Source organism: Pelecanus crispus, chromosome 2 (assembly GCF_030463565.1).
Source record: "Pelecanus crispus isolate bPelCri1 chromosome 2, bPelCri1.pri, whole genome shotgun sequence".
Classification (NCBI taxonomy): Eukaryota; Metazoa; Chordata; class Aves; order Pelecaniformes; family Pelecanidae; genus Pelecanus; species Pelecanus crispus.
In genome coordinates, this window is record NC_134644.1 from 10,900,904 (window position 1) to 10,924,859 (window position 23,956).

Consider the following 23,956-nt stretch of genomic DNA (forward strand, 5'->3'; position numbering starts at 1 on the left):
CGAAGATAAAACCTTCTCCGGTCAGGGCAAGATGTTTTCTCCAACACTGAGGAATTTAGAAAAGTTATTTTCTTAAATAGGAAGAGCCTGGAGGAGGGCTATCCGTAACAAGCCCAATACACCTCTGTCACCCAGCCAGCGCGGGTCCCCTGGGGCTGCCCTGCGGCCGGGGCAGTGCGTGCTGGAGGGGCAGGGGAGGATGCGGTGGGAGAGCACTGCTCCTTGCAGGCACATGGCAAGCTCAAATACAGATTTCCTCTAGTGCCATCTGAAATCCGTGCCCTTGAGCTTTGGCACTTAAAATAGGCATTTCTCATTAAGCACTATTTAGAAGTTGATTTTAAATGCTGGGGGTGTAATTGATAACATACCCCTATTTATTTATTTATACCCTAAACAGGCATGTTTGATAAATTTCTGCTGATTTATAAATTCTTACAGTATTTTGAAATGCTAGTTTGAACATTACTACCATTTAACTCAAATTTTATGGCTACCACAGGAAGCAAGGTTAGGGAATTACATAGTCCACTGCACCACAGGAATTGTGGAGTGTTCTGAACACTAATCAGATAAAAAACAGATTAAAAGTCAAATCTGTATTTGTACACTTCCTGTTTTGCCTCATTCTGCTTTGGCCATCCACTGTCTGACTTTAGTGAAGTGTTTAAACATAAGGTAAGCTCTCTTCTAAAATCCCCTGAAAACACTCCCCATTTCTTTATTCTCTCCCATGATTGCTATGCGTGGCTACTGTGTAGAATATATGTTTTGTACATTGTGAAAACTGTCTCACCTTCAAGTAGAGTGGTTAGTGTAACAACATGATATACGATGTATTTGCAGGTGCCTCAGAATTTATTTTAAGACAAAATTCTTATTAAAGATAGAGAAAACTGTTCACATAACACACAGTAAGCAGACTTAGACAAGAACAACTCTTCTAATACATCTACCCCCCCGTGCATGTTTTATTACAAACCATTACAGTTTGTCCTGTTGCTTTACATAGTCACAAGATGGTCTTTTTTTTTTCTCTTTTAATAAGGACACAGGAAAAGAAAAGATTGTAAATGCATTATGTCCTTTGTTTTCCCAGAAGAAAACACAAGCAAGCCCTTTGTAGTATTCAGCCTTAAGGCAAAATTTTCATCTATCCAAAATCCTGACTAAAGGTATTCCTTACTGAATGTTTACTAAATACTCATCTACTGAATACATCTCATCCTCAGGGATATCTTTTTTGCTTATGTGTAGTGAGGGTCCTTCAAAAGGAAAGAGTTCTATGTAGCTATGAGGTAACACTTCACCGTACTGATTAACTCCAGTTTGCCAGCTTACTTTGGTCCCAATACTGATGGTAATTTTAATATTACTGCGAACCTGATAAGTAAGAACAGCAAAATTCTCCTTTTTTTTTTTCCATTTCACTTAGTTCACAAAATTCCATTTTCTAAGGAGCTGATATACAGTATTACTATAACATTAAGATCTAATACTATAATAACATGTTTGCTTATGGAAGTCAGTCTGGAGTGTAAAATATGATGCCCTATTAGAGGTAATGAATTATCTGCATTTAAACACACAAAACAGAAATGAGGGTTATGTAGAGAATATGTTTCCCGTGGATTCTTTCAGTTGGAGCCTTTTAAAAAATCTGCCGCAAAATATTTATTGTAATTGTTGTAAATACTGTGTTCTTAACATCTCTAATAAAAAATACCAGCAGGATCAAATCTTTAAAAGCACAGAGAAGTTCTTAGTGGCTTTGAATCCAGAAGGATCATGTAATTAATAAGACTGCATTTGACAAAGGAATATATAATTTATATATAATATAATACATGTAATAATGTAGAATTTAACACATAATTTACAATTATATGCCTGCCAAACCAAGTTATTTGAACAAGTTTTTAAAACAGCTGATGATGTAATCCAGCTGCACTGACAGTGCACGGCTCATGTAACCTTGAACTACTTCAGGCAGTTTAAGAAGGGACTTCATTGTAAACTGCTTGGTCTTTGCCCCCTCGCTTTTTAAAGGAAGTTCTTTTGGCTGAGATGAAGGAAAATTAAAAAGAACATTATTGACATAAAATATTAAGAGGCAGGCTTTCTGAAGCCAGCTTTAGTGCGTTTTAACTTTTGCCTTTAAATTCCATTATGGGCAACGTTTTGCAGAGCATTATCAGTGATGCAGAAGACTATGCTCATAGGAAAGTTCTGCAGTGCAAAGTATAAAATATGCTGATGATTTAACATCTCGCACAACCCAGCGTTCCCCACACGGGGGTCAAAAGCCAGAGTTCAGCTGGACTCACAAATACATCACCCTGAATTAAACAGACCATCCCTAAATAGTAGCAGCCACTAACATACACTCATTACATTAATAAATTGCTCGCTAATGGGAGCGGTGACAAGTAAGATGTGCACTTAGTGGCCCTGTTTGCAGCCCGCCCCCGACGTCTGAATGCCCGTTTTTCTCTGGGTTATGTTCTAAAGGCTTCAAAGTGCATGAAGAAAATCTGCTCAGTGTTGTGAAATAAATCAAAGAGTGTCTGCTGAAAATTCCTAACGCGCTTCCGCCCTAATCTCCCGGACCAGAGAGCGGGCTTGCAGAATGCTGGACTTGCTTTTCAAAGAAGATCAAAGCAACACGAGCAACAATTAAAAACACGGGTGCAGGTGTGCGCATGCGCAGAGCTAAGAACCTCTTTTGAGCCATCCCTGGACGCTAACGCTGACTTACCTAATCATTACACGCGTGATTTGAAAGGACAGGAGACGTGTTTAAGAAGTACGCAAAAATTGTCCGCCTTTATGTATAAAATGTGTTTTATGCACATGCAACATTTTCCAGGATATACTGTTTCCATTAATTTTGACAAGCTCCTTAGCCACTGTCTAATTAAACCAGCCTGTAATTTTATTCTTTAGTGAGTCAAAGATAAATGAAGCTGCAATTGTGTATCTCCCCTTCCTAGCGGTACCTAGGCTTTAAATAGGGTTTAGCCTCCCAGACCTTACTTTAACATTTTGAAGGCCAGCTGCTTGCCTTACCAAACTCCTGAAGAACCAGACTCACACCGCAGCCCCTTCAATTGCATCTGCCTGCTTCAACTTTTCAACGGTACTGGTTGCTCTGCCTAAGACTGGTCACTTCCACCCGCAGTTACACGAGAAATACTCGTGCTAGTAGGTAAGCGAGCTCACACAAGAACTGCTCGTGCTAGCAGGTGAGTGCCGGAGGGAGAGTGACGTTGCACGACAGGCGCTACGCCTCCGGCGCGGGGGGAGACTTAGCAGCCAACCTGCTACTTCCCTGACAATACGGTTTGTCTGTTTTCCCCTTCGCAAGCTGGGATTTCACTGCACAAACTAGAAAGGGGGGGAAAAAAAAAAAAAAAAAAAAAAAGCAGCTGTGGGAAAAACCTCTTCAAAGTTCACAGGGTGAGTAAGGAAGGAGTAAAACCCCGTATGAACTCTCCTGGCTGAACTGGGTTAGGATGAAAAATGCTTCTGCTAGATCTTGAAAATTTAGGTCAGTCTTGTTTATGTGAAGATAGAAGCCACTGACATTTTGAGAAGCATGTGAATCAAAGTGATATTTCAGCGTCTCTGAATCATACTGGGCCACCAGGCCTTTTTACACTGACCAATTTTTCCCCCTTCAAACTAAAAAAAATAAATCTGAATTGTCACTTAAGCTGTAAGCAGCAACATATTGGAGTATCGTGCTTTAAAGTCTAGTGGCAGCAGCTGCTGAAGTATTTCATATTTTTAAAATACACTGAGTTAACCAAGTAGATGCTTGGGAAACATTTAACAGAAGAGAACAAAGTAGGTAAAATTTTCAAAGCTATCTGCTTTTTTCTTCCCTTGTATTAATACGGGTTACCCTGTTCCCCTATGAGTATCAGAGAAGATGAGGAGAAAGGTAATTGATGCTTTTCTGAGACCTAACTGATATTATCCAAAACATGCATCACACCAGATATCCATTACATTTAACACAGCTCAACATAAGGCGATTTTGACGATGCGAATAGGGTTCAATCCTATTTCTCTTCAAATCCACGCGAATAGTTTATTATGTACAGAACCCGGCTCGGTGATTCATTTTGATAAAACGCTACTTAGCAGCATCAAAACTGCCCGAGTATTTTGTCTGCCTGTACTGGGGCCTCCTACTGCTGCCATTGAAACAAATGGCAAAATTCCCATTTACTTCCACGGGAGGAGAGCCAAGCCCTTAGAAACCTTTGTATTTAAGGAAAAACATTTTTCCTCCCACTCATGACTACAGTTCCCCTGAAAAACCAATGGAAATGTTTAAGAAGTCAGGTGGTTAGGACTAGGCCCAAAGGTCAGGAACAAAGTATATTAGCGCAGTCTTGCTATTGAAAAACCGAGCAGCATCCTCAAAGCGTTGTTGTTGTTTTTCAACAGAAAATGTCACTCTCGGATCTAACTAGGAAGATTTTAAAATACATATAAATGTGGGAAGAAGAAATGAAGCACACATTTCATTTAGTGTCTGGATTACAGATTCTTATTAAACAAACCAGAGCTCATTATAAAATCAATATCAACTTAACCACTATACTCCCAGGAGAAATGGCAAAAAAGGTCACTCCAAGAAATTCAAACAATTTTCCTGCTGGAAGGGCACGATTTTAATTACAGATACTATTAATTAGAGCTGTCAGTAGGAAGATTGTCCTGTTAATTATCACAAATTCAGTTTCAAGTGTGATTTTGGAACCTGGGGGGCTTTTTTTTTAAAAATTAAAAATTCACATTTATAGGAAGAAAGAGACTACCTATTGCTTCTGTGGTTTAAATAAGTCAACAGCAAGTTGCCTATTAAAACCAAACAAAAATATTTATGACCACGGTCTCTTTGGCCAACAAAACTCATCTGACAAACTGCTGGTTTGATCACACTTTCTCCTGGAGGACACTCCTTTTTTCCACTGGAAATGCTCTTGCTCGCTCCCCTCTATTGCTTTGGAAGTCATTACAGTTAAAGACATAAAGTAATTTAAAGACTTTTTTTTAAAAAGTAAACATTCCATTTAAACTGAAAGCCATTCCTGAAGATACTAATTGTTACAGAAACATTCATATTTATCATTCTGTACTAAAATCTCCCCGGACCCAGCCTGTGGAGACATACTTAACACATTACATCTTTAACATGTAAGAGGTACAGGCAGACCCAAACTTTGCGAGGAAATACGAGTTTATTCCCATACGACTCCCAGCTGCCAGTTTGAATCTCTCTCAGCTCCAGAACACAGACAGGCCATAATGCCTGATCCTAAGCAGAGTAAGAAGGTAAAATAAAACTTGACAAAACACACAAGAGTGCCATTAGCGAGACCCTATGGGTGCACAGCAGACACAGATACTACAGCAACAATGTTTACACATTCTTGAATTCTTCTTCCTGGTCACACTCCAAGTATTTTGGGATAGCAGACCAGAGCTGTGTGGTAAATGACCGTAACACATGCATTACCACACCAATAACGCACCGAGAAATAAGTGCCACGATCTAAAAGAAACTTTTAGGAAGATGCAGAGTGTGTCCTCACCCAACACTTTTGAAACGGAAAGAGAAAGCCTGAGGTTTCTGATTTATTTCAGGAAATCTGAGTGCAGTCCTCCCATATTACTGGGTACACATCTGCTACCATTGTTCTCCCAGAACCAGTCCTGCTTCACCTCCCCATCTATCAGCATTAGATTTCATTTTATCTGAATAATGGCAGAAGGTGGCAACAGATCGGGTCAAAGGCTCTTTTCATATCAGACCCTGAAGAAGTCGATTACTCAAAAAGAGAGGCATCTTCAGATAACCGTGCAATCCATTCCTCATAAATGTTAAAGATTTTTCGTTATTAATAGTGGCAAGGGTGACAGATTATGGATATTAATGTTATTTTTCAGGGAATTTCAATGGCAAGGACTTCTTTTTTTCTTTTTTTTTTTTTTTTTTTTAATGTTTCTAATTAGGCACGAATTTACAGCAACTACCAGAATAGCCAAGATGAATACCCAGCAGTAAAAAGCTGCTACAGCGAATCCGCGGGAACACGACTGGAGCGGGGGGGGGCATGGAAACCAAACCCACCCCCTCGGCTCCCACGAGGCGAAGGGTCCCCCCCGGGCTCTGCCGGGCCCCCGGGGCCGCGGGCCGGGGCGGGGACGCTCGGTCCTTACCTGGTAAGCAGCGGGGGCGTCCGAGCCGGCGTCGGCCCCCAGGGCCGAGAGCTTCTCCCGCAGGCGGTGGTGGGCGCGGTGGCGGAGGCAGTAGGCGACCCCCGACGCCGCCAGGACCCCGGCGATGCAGGCGAGGGAGAGGAGGGTGAGCAGGAGGAATTTGGCGGACTCTGCCTCTTCCCCGCGCTGCGGGAGCGGCGGGACGTTGCTTTTCTGCAGGGGAGGAGAGAGAGGCAGCGCCTGAGTTGCGCGGTCGCGGAGCAGCGCGGGGGGGGGACGGGGACACCCCGTCGGGGGAAAACACCCGGCAGCGCTAACTTTCAGCCAGGGATGGAGGCAAACGGCGGGGCAGGGACAGCGCTGCTGCCATGCCCCCTCCATCCCATCCCATCCCATCCCATCCCATCCCATCCCATCCCATCCCATCCCATCCCATCCCCTCCCCTCCCCTCCCGGCGGCTCGCGTTTAAGTACCGAAAGGCGGAGGCGGCCGCGCCGGCTGCGCGCAAGAACCGCGGCTCCGCGCCCCCCCCTCCCCCCCCGCGCCCCGCGGGACCGCATCCAGGGCCGGGGGCTGCGAGGGGGGCAGCGAGGGAAAATCCGGTGGGGTTTTTTTTTTTTTTTTTTCTGGGAGTGAAAAATAAAACACGGAACGACAGAGAGAGAAGGAAAAAAAAAAAAGTAGGTGGTGGTCCTTCCTTTTGTCTGTCGTAGAAGGAAAAGGATAAAAAAAAGCCCGATAGTTCCAAACTCCTCCAGATTACTATTATTTTTGCAGCCATAGGAGAGAATCCTTCTAGTGCGTTTCACTTGTCTCCATGTGCTAAAAAGTTGTACAATAATTTCCCCTCATTAGCTTCATTATAAGCTATATTAGCAACAATTAAAAACGCAACATGAAAATGAAAAGACCAGGCGCGCAAATTGCAGCAAGACTCATTTGGCCTGCTTTCCCCCTTTCACAATTACCAGGGAAATGAATTGAAAAGCACGCCCCTGCCTCAGTCCTGGTTGCTACAAGATGAGAACAATTAGCAAACTCCTTTCCACCACCTAATTTCGCGTGGTAACAAAATGGATTTTTCCCCATGAATGCCTAGCCGGCCTATTCATTATCTCTCCTCTATTAGTAATTTTCTGCTCCGTATTCAGCTAGCCAGCTCTTAATTTCCTCCTGTCTTGCAGTGTACACAGTGGCTCTTATGTCAGGCCCGGTCCATTTTTATCTTGTAATCATAAAGGCCACCAAAGCAATTATCGCTGGTCTTGACTGTAAAAGCTTGTCATTAATTAGCCTCCTTGCCTTCAGTGCTGCGGATTAGCCGGGGCTGAGGCTGAGTTAATGGAAATGCAGGTTCAATAAGACTCCCGGATTTTCTTGCCTGGATGCGCCGAGCGGAGGAGGATCGCCGGGTTTGTAAACCCCGGGCGGCGGGGGGCGGGCGCAGGGCTCGCCGAGCCCAGGCATGTGCCGCCCGCCGGACCCGCCGCCTCCCCTCCCCTCCCCTCCCCTCCCCTCCCCTCCCTCCCCTCCCTCCCCTCCCCCGCAGCCGGCCCCTCCTCCAAATCCCAACAGCCACCAGGAGGAGGGGGCTGCCCCCCGCCAGCCCCCCGGCCCTGGGGGGCTCCGGGGCCGCCTCCCCGCGCCCCCCCGGCGCTCGGCGGCCCCAGCCGGGCACCTGCCCCTCGGCCCGCACCGCTGCCCGCCCGCCCCCTCGGGGGCTGCGAGGGAGACCCGGGAAGGGCAGCACCGACGGCAGCCGCCGCCTGCTCGCGGCTCCCGCCGCTCCGGCCCCGGGGGCCCGGGGGGCTGCTGCGCTCCGCCATTAGCATCTCCCTGAAAGGCCGCCGTCCCCCCGGGCCGGAGGTCGCAATCTGCATCTAAATAGGCAGCTCCCGCCAAAGTGCCGGCGCCCCCTCCCCGGGCCGTTAATCCGCCTCGCCGCGGTGTTTGGCCTCCCATCAGCGCGGCAGGGACAGGCCGGGCCCCCCCGGCCCCCCCCGGCCCCCGCGGGCCGGCCCCGCTCCCCGGGCGGCTCGGGCCGGCGCCCCCGCCGCGCAGCCCGGGAGGGCGCAGGGCACCGGCACCGCCCCCGCCCCGCGGAGGAAGGGGGTGGCGGGCGCGGCGCCGGGGGCTCGTCTCTCCCCGCTTTGGCGACCGCGGTTTTAAGCGATTTTCCTTCCCCGGTTGCCGTGTGAAAGCGCCGCACAAGCGGCCGGGGAAAGGGCTACGAAACAATGAAAATGATGGGAGCAAAGTGCTGTCAAATGCCCCGAGTAAACGCGGGGAGAGAGCGAGCGCGCCGGCCGTTCTCCCCCGGTAGTTCGAGGGATTTTAGATGTTGCCTCCAACTTTGCCAGGCAGTTTTCCCCGCAGCCGGGGCCGCCGTCCCCGGAGCTGGCCGCCCATAACAAAAGAAGCGCCGAGACACCCCACACCTCCCCCGAGACGGCTGCACCCGTGAACGTGAAACACGGGCAAGAGCGCTGCCCCTCCCGCGGGGTGCTTAGCCGTGCTTGTGCCCCGGTAAGCATCTTCCGCGGGCAGCCGGCGTGGCCGTGTCCCTGTCCCTAGCGACGGGCTCCAGGCAGGAGAGGGCTTGCAAAAACCCTACACGGCTGGGGGGCCGCGCCAACGCCTGCCCCGACCCCCCGCGCCCGGGAAGGGAGGGCCGAGGGGCGAGGGGGCGAGGGCCGAGGGGGCGAGGGGCCGAGGGGCCGAGGGGCCGGGGGCGAGGGCCGAGGGGGCGAGGGGCGAGGGGCCGAGGGGCCGGGGGCCAGGGCCGAGGGGGCGAGGGCCGAGGGGGCGAGGGGCCGAGGGGCCCGGCCGCTGCCCGCCGCTCTCCGCCTGGATGCGGTGCCCGGAGCGGCCGGTGGGGAAGGGCGAGGGGCTCTGCCCTGGGGCCGCCGGCCCTTCTCCCCGCTCCTGCCTCCCCCCCGCTGCCCGGGGAGCCCCTCCGGAGCCGCTGCCGTCGGGGCCCGGGGGGCTCCCCCCTGCCCCCGGGCGCGGTGGTGCTCGGGGCCACTGCCGGCAGCCCCCACGCCGCCCCCGGCAAAGACCCCGGCATCGGGCACTGCTGCCGGCTGCGCGACCCCGCGGAAACCGACGGGCAAGGCCGACGGCGAAGCCCCGCCGCCCGGCTCCGGCTCCGGCTCCGGGCCCCGCACCGGCGGCTCTCCCGGGCCCCGGGCTGCGGACAGCCGGCGCCGCAGAGGGCTGCGGGGCCGGGCCCCCCGGCGTGTCCCCCCAGGATACCGCCCCCACTGCCCCCAGCTCCGCGGGAGAAACCCGCTGCCCTTTCATCCTGCCCCATATCTGCCCAAACATCAAATTATGAAACGGGTAAAAATTAATCCGACGAGTTAGTTACCAGCTCCACGCCCCCCCCCCCCCCCGCCCCAGCCAGGAGCACAGATTTCCCCACCTCGCCTAAACCCCTCATTCTTCCCTGCAATAAGGCCCCAGCCTGAAACGGAGCCCAGGGTTAATTAGAGGCGTCCTGTCAGACTTGACTTGAAATTGAAAGAAAAATGTTTAAATATTTATGAATTTGACATTTACAGTCGGATGTCTTTTAAAGCAGAACACCTCTCCCTGTGCTGGCTGGGGCTGCCACGGTGCGTGTGCCTGGGGTGGAAGGGGAACAATAGCTGTTGCGCAACAAGAAAAACAAATCACCTTTTTTTTTTTCCCCCCTAAGGCTTAACAAATAAATAGACCACATAAATTACACATAATTAAATATTAAACTCAGCTACATGTAACTATGCATTTTTTAAACTTTATATAACAGAATATATTGACATTCCTCTGAATGATTTTCTCCTTGGAAAATTGTGTAGTATCACAGAGTCCCAGTGAAGGAAAAACAACTAATTCCTAAATGGATGGCTTAGGAAGTGACTCTAAATACAGAGGCTTTGGAGATGTTCAGCCAGTCTCTCCTTGCTTTGAAACCGCCTGGCCTGAGCTTAAATGCTAGAAGGCAAAGATTTACCCTGTCTCAGAACAACATTACACCTATGACTTACACTCAACAGTGTTTGCTTGAGGTACACCACTTCTGTGAGGGTTTGTGGTGGTTGGGGTTTTTTTAAGAGGGAAGAAAAAATGCTTAGGATCTGATCTCATGAAGGCTTTCCCGGTCCCTTGACAGAACACATTTTAAATACACCCAAAAGTGAGTCAGTAACTAGAGCAGCTGTAACACTGGAGCCACAAATCACTGTTCTAACCAAAGAGCAGCGTCCCGTCCCGTTCCGCGGTGTCGTCCCATGATGCAGCAGAACAGCCGGCATTTCAAACGAATTCCAGGCAAATGTCAGTAAATATTTAATGTACGCTTTCATGTAAATAAGTTCTCACACCTATGTTGGAAGTGTGGGAGAAAGTCTTTGTAAGAGCAGAGAGGAGCTCCCATGCAGTGCTGTGAAAGCTCACCTTCCAGATGCCTCAGCAAAATTACACTTTGCTATTTCCTTTCGGACACAGGGCCTGATTCTGGTCCTTGCTGAAGCAAAACTCTAACTGAAGTTGAGGTTTTGGTTTGCTTCATCAATTTAAAAAGATATTCCTGATTTAAGACCCAATTTGCCAGTTACTGCACCCGACCTCTCTTCCAGTTTGCAAAGGAACAATCACTACGATTCATTTTAAAACAACTTGACGTTGTAATTTTTTGCAATTTTTGCATGCCTTGATTTTCACATTTATATTAGCCGGTTTTGTTTCTGAGCAATAATAAAAAAATGCAGATTTCTTAGTAAACATGGGCAAAAAGATGAACCTCAGAATATGATTTATTTCAAAATATTAGAACGTTAAAAAACTCAAGAGGTGCTATTTTTAATTTGGAATTCACTATAGAATCTAATAAATGAGAGAAGTGAGGCGGAAATAATCATGTATTAATTCTGTGCATTACAAAATCTTTTCAGAAGCTATTATCAGAGCAAGAGGCATTGTGGTTTGGATTCAGGGTGGGAGAAATCCTTTGTGCAACTGAAAGCTATTGTTCCTCTGTGCAGATGAAATTGTACTTGCAAATCTGCCATTCAAGGAGGGAAAAAGTGCCTAGGCAGAAGAAAAGAATTCTACAAGAAAATCATTATTCTTAAAAATAAACTCCACTAAAATAAGTTTTAGTTCATCAGGGTTTTTTTTAAGAGGATCCTTTGCTAATAGTCGCAGCCACTGACATTAAAACAAACCATAAAGGATATGTGTATTATTTCCTTAATATAGAAAGCATGAAGAAAGGGATGTGTGTGGGTGTGTATGGAGAGATATATATAATACGTATTCATATATACACACGCACATCTGTGTATGTCTGCTCGCTTAAATAAACCTAAACTTAAATTCACTTCTAGTAATTTCGCTCTGTAAGGTTATCCGAGACATAGGTTGACATACACTATGCTGGTTCAGTTTTGGGAGGTTACTGGAAAACCAGAGAAATACTTTACATCAGGAGGAGCCTGGCTACCCTAATCTGCCCCCAGAAAACCTACAGATAAGATTTTTTTTTTTCCTCTAGTAAAACAAGAAAGCAAACAGAAGGGAAAGCAGCGTCTCCCTCGGTTTTGGTTCCTGCTTCTCCTCCCCTGCTTGGCGCTCCCAGTCGGGTCAGACTGGGGCAGCAGGGCCCGGGGATGTTCACCTTCGGCGCACATAATGCTCCTCGCGTTCAGCACCGCGCTCCCGAGCTGTACGGTCTGGGCTACTTGTTGGTGTTTTAAGGTACTATCTTGAGAGTTACTAAGAGGTTTCTGGGGCCGCTGTCCTCTGCCTCCCTCTTCACCCCCCGCCCAGAAAGCTCGCCTGATGCCAGGATCACTTTCAGCAGATGTCACTTCATCACCTGAAATGAGGTCAGTTTAACGCTTTTACTCAGGAGGATGAAATCGGATGGGAAGGTACTTTTTGCTTCTTCTAGGGGTTGGAAAGATTAGACAAATCGACAAACACAAAAGGCAGATGGATTTCTGGGAACTGCAGCTTATTCAAATCACTGAGAAAGGTCACTGCAAGAGCCACAGATCTATTCATCTGTAGGGGTGCAATGATCTTTCCACAACCTTCAACACCACAAAGCACTCTGGAGCGTCTCTATACCTTTTAGTAGGATTAATACCATGAACAATGACTGAATACAATCAAGAATTCAGTGAGTTCAAAGATCCCTTGATCAATGGTAGATATTTCTTCTGGCTTCCTAAAGGCAAACAGAAGTGAAGTTTCTGGTTAGAGTTACAGGAAATTAGAGCTATTATCCTGAATCCCACTACAAGGTGACGCTGAAATGCCAAAACGTCCAAGAACCCCAAAGAACTTCGTGGCGTGGAAGGAATAAGGTTGCGAAAGAGGAAATTTAAACGGCTTCAAGATTTTCCTGAGGATCTGGGTATTTTTTTAAGTCGGCATTTAGTTAAAGAGTACGGCACAAAAAGCCTACAGCATCGCTGAAGACACTGTAGGGATAACACACGACTCGGGAAACTGGACAGCCACATCCATGCCTGTGGAGGAGGTAGGTGAGCCGGAGACGGAGGAGCACGGCCCGTCCTGCCCGAAGCCGCCCAGCGCGCCTCCGGGGTGGCAGCGAGAAGAGGAGGGCGTGGAGACACCACGGTGAAGAAACTTCGATTCCCATCTCTAAGGACTCAGGAGCAACTAGGGGAAAGCAGCAGAACGGGAGCACCGGGAAGCAGGTTTCCTCCTCAGCCCAGGCTTTGTAAGCCAGAGCGGAACAGATAAATGGAGGGACTCGGCAGGTCCAAGTCACCAAGTGTCAGAGCCCGAGCCAAGAGGACGGTCAGCAGTAGCCGGGCTTAATCAAATATCTTCAGCAAGCAAGAGGAACACAAGCCGGGGTGCCAGCGCTGATCTAATGCTGGTGCTGAAGGCTCATGATTTAGGGATTAGATAAAGCGCCCTCAAAACCGAGCGCCAGCCGGCGAGCCGCCTCTGGAACGCGCCGGCAGAGCCCCAGGCCCCGTCAGCGGAGCCCCCGCCTCGCCGGGAGCCGGCCCGGGCCCCGCGGCTCCCGCTCCGCCCCGCCGGGGCTCGGGCGGCCGGCTCCGCGCACCCCCGCCGCCGGGGCCCGGGGCCGGGAGCCGCGGCCAGCGGGAGGGGCCCGTCCTCGCCCCGCCGGGCCCGCGGCAGCCCTGCCGCCCCGCCGCCGCCGCCGGACGGCCCCGCTCCCGGGGCACCCCCGGGAACCGCTCGGCCGGGGGCGCCCGGGGCTTTCGGAGCCGCGGCGGCGGGGCCGGGAGGCGGCGAGGCGGAGCTGCCTCCGCCCGCGCTGCTCCGCGCAGACCCGGCCCGGCCGCCACCGACGGGGCGGGCGGCGGCAGCGGCTGCCCCCCGTCCCGCCCGCCCCGGCTCCCCGCTCCCCCGCCCCACGCCGCGCACACGGCTCCCCCTGCCCGGGCCGCCGGGAAGCACGGCGCTGCCCCCGCCCGCCCCGCTCCTCCGCCGCATTTACCTGCTGCCATGGCGCCGCAGCCGGCGTGCCGGGACGGGCTCCTCCCCGGCAGGGCTCGGCGCGCCCCGGCGGGCTCTAGCAATCCTCCTCCGGTGCCAAAACTTTCCCCCTCTCCCCCCCGCTCCCCGCTCCCCACTCCCCTCCTCGGCGGAGACAAAGGCGGCGGCAGGCACCAGCGCTCCCCGCAGCCCGCAGCCGCCTCCCGGCGGGGGGGGGGGGGGGGGCGGCCCCGGGCGGTCCCCGCGGGGCGCGGGCGCGGGTGGAGGATGCCGGCGCGCCCCGGCGCTGCCCTCCTTATATCGGGGCGCTCGCAGCCCCTGCCGCCCGCCGCACATGGCCCATCCACCGGTTGCTATAGCGATGCCTCCCCTCCACATGTTGCTGGCAGCAATTGGCTAAGGAGCTCTGGGCTGCTCAGAAACCCTTCGCCGGAGTGCGGCGGTGAATGGACACGGGCTGTGTCACTCATTTGGAAAAGCTGTTTGGGGTTTCTGTTGTCGATGGGGGGGGGGGGTGGCTTGGGGGGGAGCGGTTGGTTGATATTTTTTTTTATTTATTTTTTGTCCTCCCCCCCCCCCCCCCGTCCTCCCCCCCTTTTTTTTTTTCTTTTTGGTGCCGCTCGTGCAAGATGGAAGCGGAGGGTAGAACAATGACGGAAAGCCAAAAATAAAATCAAACAAGGACAGCAAGGAAAACCTAAAGATCATTTGCATGACAATACAGCAAAGAAGCCCGCAACGTTTCTTCCTGAAAAGTCTTTCCGCCCCCCAAAAAAACCCCATTACACAGTGCCAAGCAAAGGAGGTCCAAAGTTTTCCCTTTCCCGTCCTGGTTCTCCAAATAACACACGAAATGAGGAAGAAGCAGTGTGCTGCGACCAGCCGTGGGACAGCGGCGGAGCCCGCTTAAATAACTCACGGCAGCGGCTGCTGAGAGCGGTGCTGTGCCCGGCGCTGCACACCGCTAACTCCGAGTTAAAGCCGCTTTTCCGCGCAGGTGCCCGGGGCAGCAACCGACCCTCATAACGAAACGGACCCCGCGATCTCCCCCAAATTACAGCCCGCCGCCGACACACGCGCTGCGGGGGCACCCCCGAAGCATCTACCCGCGGAGTGCCCCGGCTGCGGGAGCGGGACAAGAGCGGGGGGGGGAGCGGGGAGGGCTGCCGGGTGCAGGTGACAGCTCCTTGGGAGGCCCCTTCGGACCCCCCCGTGAAGCGCCCTCCCGCCTCCCCCTCCCCATTGTTTCCCGTTGCCACTACGGCTGGGGATGGCAGCCAGGGCAGAGCCGGCCCTCCTCTGTCCGCGGGGGGGTACCCCCCTTCCCCTTCCTTTTACCCCTTTCTCTTCCCCAAATTCCCCTTCCTCTTCCCCTTCCCTTCCCCTCGGCAGCCCCCAGCCGCCCCCCACCCCCGCCGCTGTGCCCCAGCCTCCCCCGGCTCGGGCGGCGGCAGCCCCTGCGCGCCCCCCCGGGCAAAACCCTCCTGAGCCGAGAGAGCCGCAAACGAGGGGTGAGGAGCGGCCCCCCCCGAGGGGACCCCCCCGCCCCGCCCCGCTCCCCTCCCCAGCCGCGGGGCGGCCCCGGGGGCGGCGGGCCGGTGCGGAGGGGGCGGCGTGCGGGGGGGGGATGGACGGGGCGGGCCGGGCCGCGCCACCGCCTTCCCCAAAGCCCCCCGCCCCGGCAGCCGTCGGGGGCACGGCCCGCTGCAGCCCGCCCGCCCCGGCGGCCCTCGCCTTCCCGCGGCTTTCCCGGTGACTGCAACGACCCCACGCAGCTTTTCCTTTTTCCCCCCCGCTTTTTTCTCCCCCCGCACCCCCTCTTTCCCCGACAGCATTCCTCCTCCCGGCGCCCCCCTGCAGCCCGCTCGGGGAGCACACGGGCCTGTCCGGGAAGCCAAGGGAGGGCGCGGGCAGCCCCTGCCCCCAAAGCACCCCCTGCCCCCAGAGCACCCCCAAAGCACCCCCGGCCCAGAGCCACGCTGCACGGAGCCGGAGCACAGCGCCGAAAGGCTCATCCCCAGCCCCTGCTCAGGGCTGTTGTGCCGCACCCAGAAAGCGCAGAGCAGTGGTGCCGCCACCCCCCCCACCCCCCACCCCCCCGCACACCGACCCTGCCCATTTCGGACGGAGGGGGATGCTCCTTACACCGACACCGTGTTTGACAGTAAGGTTTCCAGGCAGAAGAGGTGCCCCTCGTGCTCCCACCTGGCTTCTGAAAATCCGCCACCATCCCACCGATTAACACAAACTTGGCTTCTCCAAACATTTAAGCAGCTACATTTTTAATGCGCGGTATCAACTTATTACTTTGTCAGTCTGTCAGCCTGATCGCACACTTCTTCCTCTAATATTATCCTGCCCCTGTAAGAGCCCCAGCATACATAATTTGCTCACTAACCTGTATTACTTAAGTTGAAAGATAAATGAACCCTCCAAGAGATTTCATTAAAAGAACACGTGTGTTTGCATATTGATCCTTCTAATGAACTGTCTGAAACTGATAAATACTTCCATTAGCTTCGTAGTTTGTATTTCTTATTTACAAATAAATTAATTATCATTCCCTGGGCAAATATTGCATCTTTTCAGAACTGTCAGGTGCTGAACGGGTTGAGCATGAAATTGACTGGCCAAGTGTCAAGAAACAGCAAAATAGGATTTAAAATACATATTTTTTAACTGTGAATTTTTGAGAAATTTCTAGTGAAATTTTAAATACTTTTCATTTTTAGGTAATTTTCATTACTTTTATCACGTACTAAATACAGCTTTTGAAGGGATGGCAAATATCTGTGAGGGTTATGTCATGGGGAAGAAATTATTTAAACATAGATTATCTAGTGTGCTATTCATTAAAAACATAGGATGTCTTGCCAGATAGAAGAAATAATTTTCAATAGTTTACTAATTTAAAACTTAAAACCTGTTTTTAAAGTTACTCACAGCCCTTATTTGTGAATCGACTTGCTGGTACTTGATAAACCTCATTTTCAATTGAATACCTTAGATTTAGGTGATCTAAATGCATTTTCTCGTATGTTATTAAAACATTAAAAACATTAAAATGCATTAAGCATTTGTAAATGGGAAAACAAAAAAAACCCTGACAGCAGCATTTCATTATAGAATTTCTAGAAAGTTTCACGACTTTTTCTTGGAAAACATTTGAAATCGAAAGTAAAAATGACTTTGAGACAGTTTCTCTGGTTTTAGCGCATCTAAAATACTGGTATTTTGAAGATTCACATTAACATTCATCCGAATTCGAGAGCTGTATTTGAACTATGCCTAAGCAAAAAAAATTCTGAATCTTGCAATTTCAATGAGAATGATGCTGAAACGTATTTCCAGGTCGCACAGAACAAAACGCTCGTCTGAGAACCAGCAATGTTTGTCAGGACTCCCTAAAAATCTGTTCTTCATAGCTGGGTGCTGAAAACTACACTGACCTTTTTGTCTTGATTTCTGACTACAGATCTGTCTGTAGTTTTAAGTTTAGTCACTTCTTCCTGCAAATGCGTGCACGACGTATAGCATGAAATAGGTTTTCATTCTTTTAAAGGATGTATGATAAAGCTAACCCACCATTTAATCTCATTTGTTGTTTTGTTTAAAAGTTTTATCTAGCATCCTTTGGAGTCTCGCTCCTTAAATACAAATCCAAGTACGTTGCAGAGGATTTTCCACAGATTTTCTGTCCGCCAGGATCTTAAGATCAAAGTTGTTCACCCCTATGAACAAAAAGCCTTTTCTAAACATTAACTTCCTACACGCATTTTTTCAAATACCTTAACTTCAGGAATACATGTATTAAGAAAGAGACAGAGCCCCCATGTCTTGAAACTACCACACCTTTCTTATAAATAAAACCAACACCTAGGACCATAACTTGCAAATGGACTTAGCAGCATTTTAAACACTAGACTTCACTGAGTTTTATGTCTCATCTTCTCGTGCTCATCTGTGAAGATCAACACCAGACACTTTCTACTTCCAAGTAAATTCTAGAGCTCTTAGCTTTATTAAGAAAATGATTTCATTCTGGCTAAGATTTGAATCTAATTAATCTGTCTTGCATTTTAAAAATGATAACTAAATTCAAGCTGCATACTATTCTTCAGAGACAGCTTAAAGTATTAATTAAGTAAAGAGTGCATTTTCCATTTATTTTAATTACATTAATACGGTTTCAATAAATAAAATAGTTCTATGCTTCATCAAATCAAACAAACTTGAATGCAAATTTTTCTATTGATTAGTTCTCTGTTCACATTGGCCCTTTTGACTGTTTATTTTTAAATAAGAAAGAGACACAGAAATGTTTGGGGGTTCCCATTAGTGAAATGAGGTCCAACCGTCTGAAAAGGGCAGCTCAGCCTTCTAGGAGGCTGATATAGCCCTGTAAAAGTGGCATTCTGATAAAGTATTGCTTATAAAGGTAATCACTGGTATAAAACTGGAGGCCTTTGTAGACTTTTTAAAACAAATGAAGACTTTCTGTTATTACCTTTTTCCAAGTAAATTCAAAAAACCTATAGGATCTCTCTGATCCACTTGCCTGTGATGCTTACTGGTCCACAGACAAAATATTACAAGACAACTGGATGAATTGTGTTTTCAATATTCGATTTAATTAAAGCTGACGTATTCTAGATTTGCAGGTGAACCTCTTTCTTGAGATAAACCACAGGACAAGACACAGGCAGTCTTGTTAGTAGTTGTGTGTCATTCTACCTAATTCAGTAATAATTCCATCCTTCAAATATTTGAGCAACAGCATCAGCTGAAGGAAAACTAAATATTGAAGGAAAAGTTTCAAAATACCTCGGGAGTCACAGCAGGTGTTTTGAAACATGTCCTTCACACATTTCATAACAGTTTGAGTCTTTTTGTAATTTAGGGCCCAATCCTGCCCGCTTCAGTCTGAGAAATGAATTATAAATCAACAGAACTAAGCAGAATAACAACCAGAACAAAATAGTAATTTTTTTCAGGGTAAGGCTTTATATGTAAATCAATATTTCACAAAAAATTCTTGCAGTATTGAAACCTTAATTGCGCTGTGATTAGGTTTGTATTCACAGAATATAGATAAAAATATTAATTTAAGTATTAACATGAGACTAAATACTGCTATTAGGAAAGCCTGATTAAGAAGCTTCTATAAAAATGCCAGCTCAAAACCTGTTTAATGGTAAAAGATTATGAGAAATGCATGATTTTACACTGTGATCTTGTTATAACAAAACATGGCTATCATTGAAATGCTGAACTTATTTTACGCATCAGTACTGTATGTGCCAAGAATTCAGAGAACTGTTAGGTATCATTTTTTTCTATTGTAACATCAGCAGATTAGTTTTGTTAAAGTGCTATTTTAATATTGGCATGAAAAAGGTATTTATTTCTTCTTTCCTAAGATGAAAACAAACTAGTACAGTTTCCATGTGAAAAAGTATTTTCAGAAGAGTAGCCAGTGCTGCAAATCTGTATGAGATCTGAAATCAAGATGTGTTTTTCCTGCCTTTGACACAAATATTGCTCTTTCTGTCTTATCTTCTAATACTGGTAGCCTCAGGACAAACATAGATTACGTTAGAAAATCATCCTTCATTACATTGATCGAAATTCACTTTCAACCTACCTGAATCTGATGTTAGAACATTTTTATTAGCTTTACATTGCTTGCATTATAAATTTAAAATAACAAAATTCTTTTATAAATAGTTTAAAGTTCTAAAGCAGATGGTTTACGAAGTTCTTATGTGCTTCGTACGGTCCCATTGAGTTTCTTTTTACACCGACCTTCCATTTCTGACTGCAGAGAAAGACCGTCTTTGTGGGAAACACAGCAATGCCTTTTATGAAAACACATTAAGACAGCATTTAAATTGGTATACGAAGTTTTAACAAATGTCAGAATTACAAGGCACTGTCAGCCCACCTAACGTTCATGCACCGGCAGTACTCCACCTTATTTAAGATTTCTAGCTGGTGCTACCATTGCTTTAGGGTCCCTGGTAAGGGTCTTGCTTTTATGTTGTGACACTTAGAAACGGTGGAAGTCTGAACAGCGTTAGCAATATCACCAGGAATATTGGTCCGGGAGCTGGGCTGTAACAGATAATTTGGCAAAGATGCCACACACCCAGTAAAATTCTTCTTATGCTTTCACTATATCTGATGAAGACACCACCCCCACTTCCACCCTGATTCTTTATTTTAGAAAGCAATTTGCCATGGTTTTCCTCTTCTTTTTCTCCTCCTACTGAAGAAATGGCAAAATACCCCTTAATTGGAAGCAGGCCCTTGGTCAGTAAAGCAAGTAGGCACTGTGTGCGTGGCATTTTTAGTATAACTAGATTCCTGAAAGTATGAACACTTACCAAAAAGAGAAGGAAGACCCTGACACTTACAGGAAGGAGGATAGAGACTAGATAACTTTCAGAGAGTTGCTTTTCTTCCCTGTGTCATACAAGCATTCAAGAACATTGCAAAATTTTGCCTTTTCTGACTATAGAAACAGGAAGGTGACTACATCCGTTTATGCAACCACAAGCTATAAAACCTAGATAAATAATTATGTGTGACAGCATGCTAAAATAAATGTATCACACAGTCATTTAAAAAATACGTGCTTTAAATTTATGCCTTCAGATTATATATGAAATCAGAAAGTTTGTTGAAAAAGTACTTATCCTATGTTTTGCATTTTGCATGTAATGAAGCACGCGTATAGACACTCTTAATTTTTTTTTTTCAATTAATTTCAAAACAAAGTTTTTCCAAATACAGATTTAAAATTCCATTTAAACCAGTAAGACTTCAGAGTCACTGCTTTACTGACACAGGTATACCAATTTACACTAAATGTAGGTATGGTCTGTAAGATTTTACCTGTACTCAGACACTTGGTGTTTGAAGCAATTATCACTTTTTTTTAAGTGGAAGCAGAAGAGCAACAGTGGTGATTTATATGAACAGAAGCTTTCACCCTTAAACAGTGGTCTTAGAAGTGGCACCAAGAGCTGTGTCCACATGCCTATCACTGGATTCCCCTAACTTTGTCAGAGTTTTGGAAGGCCAAAGAATGAAGGGGTCATGCCAGAGCTTGATAAGATGCGCACTGACAAGCCTCTCATGCAAAGCTAATTGCAGAGGGAAAGTCAGAGGTTCTGAAAAGATCTTCTGTTTATCACTTTTTTTGTGATTTGCTCAGGCTTTTGAAAGAATAGTCCTTCTTGCCTCTTCGCTCCTTTTAATCACTCACTCTGTGTATGATAGCTTTGTTCAAAAAGTTTTCCAATACATCTCAAAGATTTCTCTTAATTCAATATCAATGTTTAAATTGTCAGTAATACTAATGATACAGCCCTTTCAAATGCAGAGCTCAGGAAAATTTAGGGGTTCACCATCCCAAACTACGTATAGAATTTAGTTTTCCACAATTAATTAGATACTCTCCAACATAGCTGCTTCTAAGTTTTATGCATTACATTTCCTTGTGAATTCAAGGAAATTTAATGAGAAATAGTACTTATGGAAAAACTTCCTCTGGAAGTCCTTCCAGTCTCCCTCTGATCCTGTCCTCAGAGCTCCTGAAGGCACCGTGGAGATCTCAGGATGGACTTAAGCACACCCAGAGAAGAGCTGCAGGTTTGGTGCTTGGATCAATGGCTCTGCGCATGAAAGTGTAACTCTTCCCTGAGCACCTCAGAGGCCAGGAAATGAGTGCCACGATCAAAGCTTACACCTTTTCCTACTACCTAGCCTTGCTTGTAGGACAAAAGCATACTAGGGCCTGACTTCACAGGAAAAAGGAAACTATGCCTTAAAGTATTTCATTGTTTAAAACGTAAATGTACTGAAAGTTTTTAAAGTTATAACTATGATTAATAGAAACATTCTGCTGTTCAGCTCTTGGAGCAAATGGAGAAGGTGCTGTTGAGAAAAGGACGTGCGAAGGCATTCTTTAAGGTCTTCATTTTCCTACATCATTATCTCTAACTCACTATTTTTAATAGCTTTGTTCCTTTAGCTAAGTGCAGCCTTGGGATTGATCAGCCTGTCTTCGTTTCACTAAGCCAAACATTTGACCTGGCCCTACTGGGGACTACTTTGCTGTAACCCCACTATCTATGTTCCCTGATACATGCTTGTGCCTTTCACCCTTCTTTCTTGCTTCCAAAACCCCAAAGTCAAGTCCATGAACCACAGAAAGTCCTTTAGGCCCCTAGTTAAGGGCTTAAGTGAGGTGCAACTGGTCCTTTGGTCTCCTGTTGGTCTGAAAGGGCTCATAACAAATCTAATTTCTTTTCTTTTATGTTCAGTATTTTCATTACTCTACTGTTGATCACAATTAAAAATCAACTGAAACAAATACCATCTCTTTAGAAAAGTTACCATAGAAACACCACCAGAGAATTCCCTTTAAAAATGTCAAGATTTCCCTCACATTTAAATACGGACTCCCAGGCATTACTCATGCACCATTAAAAACTGCAACATATCCAGTGAGTCATTAGTTTAAAAATATACCCATAAACACACACTCTTTCAAAGATAGAGACGTTTTTGTCTCAGTAAATAAGTATCACGACATGACCCAGCTTTTGATTTTATCTTGTTCTGGTTTACATCCCCAGAGAAAACTTGAACATTGTCGTCTCTTGTTCGAACACCTGACTGAGGAAGGAGAGAACAAAAATCAAGAGTGACAAAACACACACAATGTGAGAAATACCAGCAAAAGCTAGTCAGAGAGGAAGAATAACTTTGAACACATATTTACATGGCAGTAGACAAGATGAATGGAAAGAAAAATGTCTGAAATGAGACATAGTGCAGACATTCTCCACACACAGAGAGAATTTTAATGTTGTATCTTGAAAGAATACATTTTTAAATTGAGAAATTTCCTAATTTAAACTAATTGAGGCTATGGTACTGTGCTATATCAGTTAATTTCCATTTATTTATGCCAATCTGTAGTATAACATTAGTCTCTTATACTTTTCTACTCATCCTTCTTCCACGGGATCACTGGCAAACTCTGACAGATTTTGGCAGAACAGAGAAGGTCCATCTGCATAAGACACTTTGATTATATGGAAGCAGAAGAAAATATGCTGGAGTCAAGGTGGAAGGTGTTCCACAAGTAATAGTAATGCAAATTTAAAGAAAATTCAAAACTGGTCACAAAGAAAGCCGATAAATAGTTTATTCATAAACTCTTGCATATTTAGAGGAGATAATAATATAAAGGCATTGTGCCTTCCCTTTGCATTACTGGCTCTGCTACAGATAAATGGCATGGCTGAATGCAACCAGATTAATGATAATAAAGACAGTTTTCTCATTTTCTTTGTAGTACAGCCAACCTGAAAATGAGGGAAAAAACAACAAAATTGAACTAATTTTTGTTCTGCAGGCTCTTATAGAAATGTTTTATTTCTTTCATTTTCTTAATGCAAGGAGTCTTAGAAATTCACTTCTGAATTTTTAGTGGTAGAAGTCCTCCCATTCCTCCTTAGTCCTATTTCCTCCTTTTTTTCCTTCTTCCTGCATTTTCCCCTCCTGTTTGTCACTTACTCAGAGAGAGAAATAAACACTGAAGGACAGATATAAGAAAACCAATAAACCCAGTTTAAAAAAATGCCAAAAAAATTTATTTTTCTTTCTTCCAATACTCAGTTTCTGCTACGTATTTAAATTTGTCAAAAATGCTGCAAGCATTTCCCATATTAAAGATAAACTGCAAATAAAAAAATAATTACTTTTTTATCCACTTATTAATTTGTATAATCATCATACTCTGATGGTTACAATATACCTTTAGTTCTTTTGCTGTCAGAATTATGTATCCTGTTCCCAATTCAACTGAATGACAGGGAAAAAGAAGAATAAACCCAAGGAATGAAACTGAGATTATGTGAAGGTGAGGAGAAATGCGGTATCAGGACAGATGTATGTAGAAGACATCAACAGAAAAACATATTCTGGAAGTGACACCAAATTTTAAATTAACTTTTAGATTTTGATTATAAATTTCTTGCCAATCAGAAAGATAAACACTGGTAGTATTTTTCCTCCTAAAACCAGGAAGGGCAATGCATAGTACAGCTGTAACTGAGGTATCTTTGATCTCTTGCTTCTGATTTAATTTCTTACTGTTTCTAAAAAGAAAGAGCAGGTTTGGGAAATATTTAGATACCATTTTTCACCAGCACT

At 46.7% G+C, this 23,956-nt stretch overlaps 1 protein-coding gene across 1 annotated transcript in view; it reads right to left on the reverse strand.

Annotated features, from left to right (window-relative positions):
* The window catches only part of PTPRN2 (protein tyrosine phosphatase receptor type N2), a 691,758-nt gene that overhangs the window by 99,832 nt on the left and 567,970 nt on the right, over positions 1-23,956 (reverse strand). Inside the window, exon 14 of the mRNA XM_075704660.1 lies at positions 6,238-6,450. Coding sequence (XP_075560775.1) covers positions 6,238-6,450 — 213 coding nt within the window. The remainder of the gene's footprint in view (positions 1-6,237; positions 6,451-23,956) is intronic.